Source organism: Zophobas morio, unplaced genomic scaffold, assembly GCF_036711695.1.
Source record: "Zophobas morio isolate AGI-343-1 ecotype UQ-CSIRO unplaced genomic scaffold, CSIRO_AGI_Zmor_V1 ptg000325l, whole genome shotgun sequence".
In the NCBI taxonomy this organism is placed as follows: domain Eukaryota; kingdom Metazoa; phylum Arthropoda; class Insecta; order Coleoptera; family Tenebrionidae; genus Zophobas; species Zophobas morio.
The window spans coordinates 68,519-81,487 of NW_026972429.1; the positions used below are offsets into that span (position 1 = coordinate 68,519).

Genomic DNA, 12,969 nt, shown 5'->3' on the forward strand with positions numbered 1-12,969 from the left:
TACTAATTCTCGACCTTGAAAACTGCTTCTATTACACTCTTTTGTTAAACATCATGTGCGTAGAGCAATAAACACCCTTTAACTAATTTTGGCACCAACAATGATGATTAATCTTATTAAAAAATAGTTTTATTTCCTCTTTATCAGAATGCACTAATTTTCTCAAACTTGAAATAATTTTTTATAATATTGTAAGTTACTAACTAGGCCAGGCTTTCTCATGCTGCACGCACACTATAGTTTTACAAAAACTTTTGGGAATTTGAAGTCCTTTAACCTTAACGTTTCTTCTATTTGTGCTTGTTATTTTCAAAGTAACAGAATAGTTTATAAAATTTTACTAAAAATTCTGCCAAAAAAAATTTTTTTATAAATTTTTTTTTTATATACCCAGCTCTTCTGCTCCCTCCACTTTAAAGCTTGACTTGTAAGATAAAAAAATTAGAAAAACGTGTTATACGATATGATCATAATTGGATTTTGCTCTTCTTAATCTACTTATAAAATTGGCATGCTACACTCAAGGATAAACTTCCTTTTTACTGCCTATACTTTGCTCTTTCTGTAGTAAGAGGTGGAAGGGTAAAAGCCTCTCAAGAGAAAGGAATAATATTTTTATCAAATATAAAGAAAACACTAGTTGCAGTTTATTAAATAAAATAGTATAAATTACTTAAACTATTAAAAATACCATTTACGGATATATATATTTATAGTTATTAAAATAATCGTTTATTGAGTGTTCTCATATGGTTAACAAGCTTTGATCTCGAAAGGTTAAACAAGAATAAAGAGTTAGCAGCTGTCCTTGATGTTATTATGGTTGGCCTTTTTACTATCCTTGAAAATATTTTAGTGTTTATTGATAAAAAAAACTAAAATTCTTTAGAAAAAATATAACATAGTAAGAAACGGGAAATTGTATAAACCATATAGTGGAAACAATCTTACAAAGAAGGCAAACGCTGCTAGTAAATTCTGCTTAACGGCATCCTCAGTGCTTTATTTCATCAATTTTCTTGGGGATCACCTTGCATATATTTCTTTATTATTATAAGTGAGCTCGATCATAAGGTATAAGTCAGCTGTAAATGGTGATATATAAATAATAACCTAAGCCATGTTCGGTGTAGTCTAAGGATTTACTTTTATTAGCATCGCTCAATCCTTGCTTAAGTTTTTGCAAGCACTTCGCCAATATTAACGAATAATAGTTTAATATTCAGTGCAAATATAAGTTTTTCTTTAATATTAAAGCAAATAGCTAGTACTTAGCAAAAAAAAACTGCGGTAAATTCTAGAAACATATATACCAACGTCTTCGCACATACTTAGAAAATACGCATTTCTTACAGATTTTACACTATTTAACGCAAACTTTTTTAATTTTTTTACTATTCATTTTTTTTCAAGATGGTAGTTGCTACAAATTTTGCTAAAGCCCTAAATGTTTTGGTTCCTTAGTGATTCTGTTTTTGTCAAAACTTGGTAAAAATTCTTTTAGTAGTGACTGCTGCAAGTGGTATTTTTTTCGAAAATTAATCGAATGAAGGCATTTTATACTCCTTTCTTACGTTTATAGGTCATACCCACTAATAGAACTTGCATTAGAGCAAAACTACAAGAATATAATTTTTAAAAAGTAAAATTCTTCAAAAGAAATTCTGTAAGATACGGCAAAAACTATATATTGTAAGTCTAGCTATAAATGTTGTTTTATCAATGTTTTTCTACAAAGAATTTTATAAAAAGTGGAAAAAAAATATATATATAAATTAAGTCTATTACTTATAATAAATATAAACGAATAATAGAAATTAATTTAACACGGATAAGTTACTTATATTAAAGAAAATATAAAATATAATGAAAAATACCGCTAAAACTTCGCCTTTCAATCGTTCTTTAATATATATTAATAACAGTAGCAATAAGAAAAGCATATAACAATTATTTATTTTTAAAAAATCCACTAAAAAAGATGAAATTTTAGTGAATCAGCGTCAAGATGAGGAGGATTTAGGTGAACCCTCTTTTGCAAGCCGGAAAGGTTCGTTAAACGCCTCAAGCAGCCGACGCACCTGCCCCGAGGGTTTCCAGAATGATAATTGGTTTATTATTCATTAATATTTTATTTTTATTATTTTAATTTTTTATTATTGACTAAAAAAATTTATTTTATTTTTTTATTATTATTTTAGTTTTCTATAATATAATTTTATAATTATACAATTATCTACTTGTTTCATTTCCGTAATAATTATTATTTATGGAATCTTATTATATTTTTTATATTATATATTTTTATTTATTTTATATAAAATCTATACAATACATTTAACATTATTTACTTTTATATAAATATTATTATTAATATTATATATTATATTATAAATATTTTCGTTATTATAAATTATTTATTAATATCTATAAAATTTATATACTTTATACATTGTGTTGAGTTTTATTATAACACACACTAAATATAAATATATATTTATAATAACATAAATATTTAATACAATATATAAACTTTTATTTAGTTTATATAAAATAATTTAGTATTAATATTTTTATTAGTATTAATTTCTATAAGTAAATAAAAAGTTATTAATAAATTCTAATTATATTAATATTTTTTAATTTTTATTATACTGTTTACTATATTTATTAAAATAATTTTTATATACTTTTTTTTATAATATTTTTCTATACAAAAATATTTTTTTATATAACTTAATATATATATATATATATATATATATATATAAAATATACTTTCTGATCTCCAAAACCTGGACATCGTGCGAGTTCTTCTGAACTTGCATTCACAATATTTTTGAGAGTCTTAATAATAATACAATAATAATAAACTTATAATATATAAACAATAATATAAAATATTAAAAATATTAAAAAATTGCAATAATAATAGAAATAATATTATAAAATATAATACAACTTTATAGTAATAATAATAAAATAATACAAAAAATAGAAATAAATAATAAAAATAAAAAAATAATATAAATATTTTATAAAAATATATTTTTGTTATTTTATAATAATATTAATTATATAAATATAAAATATTATTTATAAATAATTAATAGTAAAAAAATAAATAATATAAATGTAATAAAATAAAGAAAATAATAAATTAATATAAATAAAATAAATAATATTTTTTTAAGATTAATAAAAATATAATTATATAAAATATATTATTTAGTAAATAATAAATAATAAAATCATCATAATAATAACTAATATTTTAATAATAAAAAAACTTTTATAAAATAATAATAAATATATAAAAAATACGCAAAAATTATACCCCAAACACCGAAAGTAATGTAACAATATCAGTTTTATTAATAGATTTGACGTTCGTTAAAAAGTCCGCAAGCTCAAAAAAACAATAATTATAATAATAACAATAATATTAATAGTAATAAGAATAACAATAATAATAGTAATAATAACAATTATAATAAATAGTAATAATAATAATAATTAAGTACTCTTCCGATCTGGGAATCTTTGGTTTGTTCCATTAAAAATTCGGCAGATTTATTTTCGTAAGACTTATAAGTTTCTAAGTACCGACCAGCCTCCTCAAAACTGATAAAAAAATATAGTAAATACAGGAATAAGTACATATACATCTATAAAATATCATAATATTAAAAATTAATAAAAAGGTACTGTTCATATATATATAAAATCTATTAAATTTATTCGTAAATAAAAATATGAGTAAAAAAAGAATTAATTTTTATAAAAAACTAATTAAATAGTAAATGAATAATAAATATAAATAAAAAAACGTGCTACTTTTTATTGTTCTATAATTATTTTATATATTAGTTTGAATATTATATAATAAATTTATATATAATAATATTTTTAAAAAATTTGCAAAATTATATTAAATATTAAAAAAAATAATAATGATAAATAAATAATAAAACTATACGCAAAAAAAATATAAATAAAAAAGTTATAATTTTTAGTTGGAATTTTAAAAAAGTTATATAACAAATAAATAATAAGTAAAAGAGTAAATAATAAACTTTGTAAATTCAGTTAAAATTTTTATTAAAAATTATTATTTTAATAATAAATAAACAATAAGTATAAAAAAAATTAAATTTTTTTAAAAAGTAATTAGAAAAGTTAATAAGAAAATTGTAAAAAAAAATTAATTTAAAAATAATTAATAATAAAATAAGAACAAGAAATAATAAACATATAATTTTTCCAAAAAAAATAAATAAAGAACTTAATAATAAAATTGTAAATTTAATAAAATGTCTTATAAAATTATTTAAAATAATAAAATAAGAATTAAGAATTGTAAATTCAATATTTTTTCAAAAATTTCTAAAAAAAAAAATTTAAAAAAAATTTGTAAATTTGTATAAAAGTTTTTGAAAAAAATAGCTAATAGTAACAAATAATAAAATAATATAAATTGACGTTTTTTTTATAAAATCTATAAAAAAGTTAATAATAAATTTTTTTGATGTTAAAATAAACACAAAATAATATTTTTTTCAAAAATAAATAATAAAGTAAATAATGAATTTATAAATTTAAAGAGGTTTTTTTGAAAAAATTAATTAATAATAATAAATAATAAAATAAGAATAATAAATGAATAAAAAAAAAGTATATAATAAAAAATTTTCGAAAAAAAGGTTAATTATAAATTATAACTAATAAAATAAAAAACAAAAATTATAAATTTAAAGTTTTTTTTATAAAATTCAAAAATTAATTAATTAAAATTTTTAATATTATTTAAAAAATAATAAATAATAAAATAAGAGTAAAGAAATATTTAAAAAAGTTATTAATAAATTTTTAAATTTAGAAAAAAAATCTTAAAATTAAAAATTAATAAAATATTTAATAGCAAACTTGTAAATTTAGATAAAAAATTTATTAAAAAAAATTAATTAATAAATAATAAACCATTAAATAATAATTATAAATTTATATAAGTTTCATAAAATATTAATTTCAAAAAATTTATATAAAATAAATTTACTAATTTTCAAAAATTTATAAAAAAAAAAATTAACGATAAAAATAAATTTTATAAATAATATGAAAAATAAGTTTACATAAAAATTTAAAAATGATATGAAAAAACCGATAATGTTAGTAAAGTCGCTCTATTAATTATTTACTTATTGTTATTGCATCGAATTTTTATTTTGTATATCACTTAAACCCTACATAATCTACAAAGCACAACCTTTTTTGCAAAAAAAATTTATTTTACTATAAATTTATCTACAAATTGAGAAAAAGGGCAAGCAAAAATATTAGTAACTTGATAAAATAAAAAAATAAAAAATAACTAGAGGACTAAAAAAAGTATTTACTATTAATTTATAAATACTAATAGTAAATCTGAAGGAAGTTTCGCGAGTTGGATCAGAAAAAATATAAATAGTGGAAAAGTTAAGAAAAAAGGAAAAACTGAAGGATCAAATACGCTTAGCTATTATTTCGTGTACAACTTTTGAGAAAAGTTTCATCAAAACCTCGCGGAATAAAGGAAAAATAAAAACGAAAGGGACCACCTTTTTTTTGATTTAAAAATTCAAAAGCAATACTTAATAATAGTAATAAAAATAAATCCGCTTTATAATTAAGCGCAATTCTCAAGGAAAAGTTCACAAGATGAATCAGTCGTTATAAAAAAAGTTTGACTTTTTGTAATAAATAAAAAAATGATTCGCAAAGCTAACGTAAAAAAATTAAATTTATTGTAAGAAATTAAAAAAATTAAGTTTTTTTAAAAAAATCGAGAATTGTTTTAAAAGAAAAAAAAATAATATTAAGTAAAATTTGTAAAGAAATAAAAATAAGACTCGCACTGTAGAAATGAAGTTAATAAAATATACACTTTACTGAAAATAGTAGTAAAATTTGAACGTGGGGGAAAAATTCACAAGAATAATAAAAGTTTATTTATATTTATAATACAATAGTAATAATGATTCGCAAAGTAAAGGTATATTATAAATAAATATTTTTTAAAAGAAATCATAAGGGAAATTTCGAGAATAAGTTTATAAGTAAAAAATAATAATAATCAAAAGACTAGCAATTTATAAAAGTAACAATATATATATACTTATAAATAATTTTTATTAGTGTTAATTTGTAAAAATAATTCGCAATGTTTAAGTAAATCATAAAAATCAGTTTTTTTTAATAAAAAAATCTTAAACTTAAACAAATCAGTAAAAGAAAATCGAGAATTTGGCCAAAAGTAGACTAATAATAATAAAGACTCGCAATTTTAAAAACAAGGTAAAAAATAATAGTTTTACTACAAAATAGTATTCATACTAAATATTTAATTTCTATTAGTAAAAATTGGGTAAAACGACTCGCAAAGTTTAAGTAAATCTATGAAAACTTTATTTCTTAAAGGATATATAAAAACTTATAAAGCATATTTTAAAGAAAAATTTGAAAATTTGTTTATATTTCTATATAATAATAATTATATAAAGATGCGCAATACTAAGTGAAGAAATTACAATTAAAACTTAAATGTATTAAGAAACAATTTTTATTAGTATCAACAAAAATAAATTTCCGCAAAGTTAAAGTAAAAAAATATGAAAAAAATAATAACGGAGAATGGAAAAAAGATTTGCAATTTATATAAGAAAAGCTTAAACGAAGATTTAGCTAAAATTTAAAAATAAATTTATTATTAAAAAATTAAATTATTATTTATAAAAAAATTATTCGCAAAGTTATAATAAATCATAAAAAAAAGTTTTTCCATAAAACTAAAATAAATTTTTTTTTAAGCGAATTCTGAAAAAATTTTCGAGATTGCTGAAAAGTATAAAGGACTAACAGAGCAGATCCGCATAAAAAAGGATTCAGATTTAAAGTTTTTTTTTTATGATTTTAATACTAAATAGTAAAAAAAAGACTACTTTAAAGTGCTTTAGTTCAATAAATTTCAAAGATCTTAAAAATATCCAAATTCTAATTTTTATAAATTACTTTTATAAACTTCTTCTTTTAAAATTTATTTAATTATTATAAAATCTAAAAAAAAAGTTGTGAAAAGCAATTGCGTTCAATTAATAAAAGAAATTTATTTTATTATTATCATTATTAATAAAGTGTAAACTTGTCAACAACAAGTGCTTTCATCTTTAACAATACAAATAAATCTATTTTTTATTATTATTATTTAAATAAAAAATTTTAAAAAATGTATAATCTGTTTAATTATAGATTATTATTATCACTTAAAAAAAAATATTATTACTTTCATCTACAATTAAAATATATAACCGCTATTTATTATATTGTTATTAGTAAAAAATATTAAAGTATTAAAAATAATATTAATCTTGATTAATACCAAAAGTAAATTTTGTTAAAAAGTAAAGAATCTCCTTTAATATTAGGTTTACTACACTTTTTATTTTTAATTTGTAAAAGTAAAATGCTTTCATCTTTATTATAATGAAAAACAATTTATTTAAAAGTAAAAATCTTGTTTAATTACTTTTACTTAAAAAATTTAAATCCTTAAAAAAAATTAAATTACTATATAAAAATTGTATTAAATTTGAATTACTTTTCTTAAAATATTAATATAATCCTATAAAAATTAATTTCTAAAAAAAATAAAAATAATAAAAATTTATAAATTAAAAAATATATTAAAAACGTAATAATAATTACTATTCAAAAGAAATTTATTTTTAAAAAAAGTTTAGAAAATTTTAAAAATTCTATAAAAAAATAATAAATTAAGATAAAATTAAAATTTAAAGAGAAGTTTGGAATTTAAATATAAAAAATTATAATTTAAAAGAAATTAAATTAATTATAATTAATATAAAAATAATTAAACCGAAATAATAATTTTTTAAATAAAGATGTCAATTCTTAAAAGGAATTGATATCAAATAAATAAATTTAAAAAAATAAAATTTATTCAAAAATTTATTCAAAACGTTATAATTATTTTTAAAAGATAAAAAAAAATTAAAATTTAAAAACCAAGTAAAATATAAATAAAACGATATGATATTATTTTTTAATAAAGGTAATAGCCTGAAAGCTAAAATGAGCGTCAAGCCGCTCAATGCTGCAAGTTTTGATAGATCATCTAAAGCAGGCGAATGTTGTTTCTAACAAAAAAAATAAGAAAAAATAAAAATTTAAAAATTAATAAATAAGTAAAAATTAGAAAATTAAATATAAATTTTAAAAAAAATTAATAAAAAGTAAGAGTAAAAGTAAAATAAATCAAGTTTTTGTTTGGTGATACAAAATAATTTTAAGTAGGCAACTGCGAATTTTAAAGAAAATTAAAATTTTAACAATTATTAAATAGAGCGAAATAAAATTTTAACTATAAATTAATAAAAAATTAATAAAAAAATTATAATTAAATATAGTAAAAATCTTAAATGTTTTTGTTTGTACCTGAAAATTTATATAATATTTAAGGAAAAAATAAAAAATTATTAATTTAAAGTAAAAATTAAAAGTTTAATTTTAAATTTATAAGAAATTAACAAAAAAATTAAATATACAAAATAAATTTTAAGTTTTTATTTGGCGCCGGAAATTATAAAAACATTTTTTAACAGGCAAATGTTATTTTATAACAAATTAGTAAAAACTTTAACATTTAATTATTATCAAATTAAAAAAAAACTATTAAAAAACTAATATAAAAAGTTTATAGCGATTTACAAATTTCCATTTATAAAGTTTTGAAAAATAATTAAAAACAAAAAAATTGTAATAAATAAAAAATTTTAAAGTTTTTATTAGACGTAATTTTATAAGACTCAAAATGCAAGAAAAATTTGTCTTTAAAAAAAATTAATTATGAAACTTTAAGTGGACGGTAGAAATAATATAACTTAATTTTTAAAAATAATTGTAGAAATAATTTTTTAAGAAAGTCGTAAATAGTATGAAATAGTTAGAAGAAAAAGGACGTTTCCAAAAAAAATTATTTTATAGAAAATCTAATTAAAAATTTAAAGTAAAAATTATAATTAAACTTGAAAGAATTTTTAAAATAACTAAAAAAGCAAATTTCATTTAAAAATTCATAAAATAGTTGAGATCTATAAAAGCATTGAAAAGTCGTTCCTTTGGAAAAATACTAAAAAAATTGGAAAGTATAAAAGTAATACAAATTATTAATTAGAATTATACTGAAATTTATTTTATAGCAATCGAGACGAGTAATAGTTTTTCATTAAAATAAATATGTTATAAATATTATTTTCGAAAACTTTTTGAACATAAGTATATAGAGTGAAAAAAAATAAAAAGAATTAAAATCTTATAGATGCCAAAGTTTTTTTAATAAAATTAAAATCAAATTTTTTTATAAAAAAATAATCAACTTTTAAAAATGTTAAATTAATAAAAATCAAATAAAAATTTCTTTTATTAATTACTTTAAAGTTGTAATTATATATAATATGAAATACAAAAAAATTCAGCGATTTGCTTAAATTAAAATTTACTTTATAAATTTTAAAGTAAAATTGCTATAGAAATTAAAGATTAATTTTTTTTGTAGTTATATTAATTATAAAAAGATAATAATTATTTTCAAAAAGCAAATTAAAAAAGTTTTTATCTAAATTATAAATTTATCTAAAAAACAAAAAGTAAAATTTGTATTGTAAAAAAAAAAAGGCAAAATTGAAGTTTGAAATTTATTATAAATTTATATTAAAACTAAAATCGTTTAATTACCTTTTCGAGCAAAATAAATATAATTTTAATAACTATAAATTAAGTTAAGTACGAACTTTAATTTTAAAAGATAAAAAAAGTATTAATTCTTAGAAAAAGTCGTAAATAATTTTTTTCCAGTTACTTAGAATATTATAAAATTGCACCAATAATCAATCAAGAAAAAATTAGCATGAAAAAATTGAAATTAAAAAAAAAATTAAAATGAAAAACTTTTTAAGAAAAAACGTTTATATTATTTCATTAATCTTAAAATTTTTCAAATGTTTAATAAATTTTTTTCATTAAAAATTTTAATTATTACTCATAAAAACTGTAAATTATGTTGCAAAGGTAAAGTTGAAAAAAAAAAAGAAAATTATAGCATAAATGATTTTAATTAAATTATTTTAAAATTCTATAATAAATAATTTACTAACTTATAATTATTAAACAAGAAAAGTTTAAATTTTAATTATTCTTTAAACACTTTTAATAACTGAAGAATCACTACAGTAACTAAATCTAAGGCAAGTAAAAGTCAAATTTAGTTTAAAAAAATTGTATAAAAACATCTAAAGTAAAATTATTTTTAAAAAATTAAATAAAAATAAATAATCAGAATATATTACAAAAGTTTATAAAGGTTGATAACTTTCTAGATTTATAAGGATAGCAAAATTAATTAACAACTTTTTATTCAATTTAGCATTTACAGTTATAAATTAATAAAACATAAATCAAGTATATAAGTAATACATAAATAATTATATACTTACAAATGCAAATTAAAAAATAATTAATTTATAAGGATAAAATTGAAGGCCAAATATATAAAAAGATTTGACTATAATAATAAAGTATAAATACAGTTTAAATATAATAAAGATCTTTTCAAATTATTACTTTTTTATCCTTCCTATGTGTGCTATATATAGTAAACCAAAAAAAAACTTACGACATCCACCAAACACAGAAGTACTCGAAGTTTATATTGTTTAGCTAATTCACGCACGCGCTGGTAAATATATTCTTTATGGAGAAGATGATATCTGAGACTTTTATAAATTTATTCGATTAAATTTACTAAACTAAAAAATATAATAAAAAACAATAACTTATAAGCAAAACTATTAAATTATTAAAAAAAATTATACGATTTAAATTATTATAAAAAATCCCTATTTACCTATAAAAACTAGAAAGAACTAAAAGTATTGAAGTGAGAAAAAGTTTTATTTCTAACTATTAATATATAAACTTTTCCATTTAACAAATTTAATAATATTTGGGCTTTTATTATTTATTTTAAATACTGTAGCGTTAACGTAAATAATAATAAAATACACTTTTAGATATATAAAAAATAATTTCTCCAAGTATTTAATAATTTTTAAATCTCAATTATATTAGATAAAATATTATATAGTACAATAGTGTAAATTTTAATTATTTATTATTGAACTTTCTCTTATTTTTTTCAGCTTTATTATATAGTTATATTCCATATTAAACTTTTATATTCTATAAAATCTTTAATATACTCACCTAAGAAATAAAGCACAGGAAGAAGAATTAAATACAAAGTCAGGCACTATTACGCCAAACTCCCAAGCAATATTACGAATGCACTTCAACACTGGATTCCCATTCTAAAAGGCGTTACACAATTAAAAAAAATATTATATACTAAAAGCTAATTATTAACTCAAAAGGAAGGCGGAAGACGACTACAACAATGTAAACTATATCCTATAATATTGGTTAGTATAAATGTTAACTTGTCGAGTATTAACAATAATTGAGTTGGAAGTACCGGGGAAAAACGAAGGTCTAAAAAAAAACTTTGTTATGTTAAGTAAAAGAACGAATAATTTTACTACTAACTGGTTGTTTATCGTCTTCTCAGAAATGCTGGCATCTTTAGTATTATAGTTTTCAGTTCTCCTTTTAAAGTTGACTTCATCTATTTTATTAACAATCTCAACATGCTCGGTAGCAATATTAGCTTCTTTTATCTCATTAAATAGAAGAGGATTCATTTTTTTGGGATAATCACCACAAACTTCTTCCATCGTAGGTATAGAAATACGTTTCGCCATTTTTATTTTCGAGTTAAAAAGTTTCTCTTTACATATTACCCTATAAGTTAAGCTATAATTATCTTTGTAACAAATTTAAAGGTGTTACGGACAAAAAAAACAGTTGATGAGATGATAAAAAAGAATATTCGAACTTTATAAATATTGACGCCTTATAACGAAGGCAGGCAAAAAAGCTAAACAACTGCCAAGAAGTTGCCGGCTCAAACACGGCATTAAAATTTAACCTTTTTTCTTCACTAAATTACGCTATATTAGTTGTTTACGATAATCGTAAAGTTTTCTCTATTTAACTCAAACGAAAGCAAATGAAATAATTTTTAGCACATATTTTTTTATAAAAGAATAGAAGTTTGTCCACTTACGGAATCTAATTGCGAGCCCGGCAACCCCACCACTCTAAAGCATGCACCCTCCGCAGAATATTTTGCCAGCGCTAAACGCAAGGAGCAACCATTTCCTATTTGAGGGTGCATAAACCCAAAATACCAACGGTAAAAGCTTCAAATTAGCAGGAAAAAAAAACTACGGGAGAAGCGTCATCGTTGCCTATTTTGAGCACAGCGCGAGTTTCTCCGCTGCAACCTTACGATGCGTCAAGTGGATGAGCCAGTCACCTATAAAAAACGTTAAAAATATCATTACGGTAAAAAGTGGGCGCCCCTCCCGGAAGGGCAGGAAATAATTTATTAAGGTATAAAAGTTCTAGCACAGTACATCAAAGTATGAGACACACCTGCCAAACTCGAATGGTGGGACGACACCTCTTCACTTCTCCGACGACCATTCAATTCACGCGCCACGATTTTGAATATCTCTCCTTTATCAAAAAACGAAAAAAGAAGAACTCTACTGGAATTTATGAGGAAGGTTAAATACGGGACCATCAAAGACAGAAAAAGTGAGTCGCATCGACTGAGCTACGACGACAGCTCTTGATCCCGGTTTGATGGTTTTACCTACTAAACCTGTTAACCTCCTTACAAACCTTATAAGCCACTCACTAGGTAACCATGATGCCAGCTGCTCAGCTAGAGCGACAAGAGGAAGAGCAACGGTCACAACTGAAGCAGTGGCAACTGGAATCTCTTCAAGTATG

At 19.6% G+C, this 12,969-nt stretch overlaps 1 protein-coding gene across 1 annotated transcript; it reads right to left on the minus strand.

Annotated features, from left to right (window-relative positions):
* Positions 1–734: 734 nt before the first annotated feature.
* On the minus strand, positions 735–12,471 carry LOC135119971 (DNA excision repair protein ERCC-1-like). Its single transcript, XM_064044335.1, has 15 exons — positions 12,400–12,471; positions 12,236–12,330; positions 11,656–11,910; positions 11,550–11,601; positions 11,317–11,420; positions 10,727–10,826; positions 8,116–8,192; positions 3,525–3,624; positions 3,338–3,409; positions 2,779–2,847; positions 2,030–2,081; positions 1,878–1,972; positions 1,114–1,189; positions 952–1,043; positions 735–840 (listed from the first exon to the last, which is right to left on the minus strand). Exons 3-14 carry the CDS (start codon positions 11,868–11,870, stop codon positions 1,027–1,029), a joined length of 1,029 nt encoding a protein of 342 aa, XP_063900405.1. The 5' UTR covers positions 11,871–11,910; positions 12,236–12,330; positions 12,400–12,471; the 3' UTR covers positions 735–840; positions 952–1,026.
* Between the last annotated feature and the right edge of the window lie 498 nt (positions 12,472–12,969).

Excerpts from the sequence above, each read along its gene's own strand:
- LOC135119971 (XM_064044335.1), bottom strand. The coding sequence starts at position 11,870 with ATGGCGAAACGTATTTCTATACCTACGATGGAAGAAGTTTGTGGTGAT. Across the intron at positions 3,410-3,524 it reads AAGATTCCCAGATCGGAAGA|CTTGCGGACTTTTTAACGAA; the intron begins GTACTTAATTAT and ends TGTTTTTTTGAG. Across the intron at positions 1,973-2,029 it reads TTTCCGGCTTGCAAAAGAGG|TGGATTTTTTAAAAATAAAT; the intron begins GTTCACCTAAAT and ends CATCTTTTTTAG.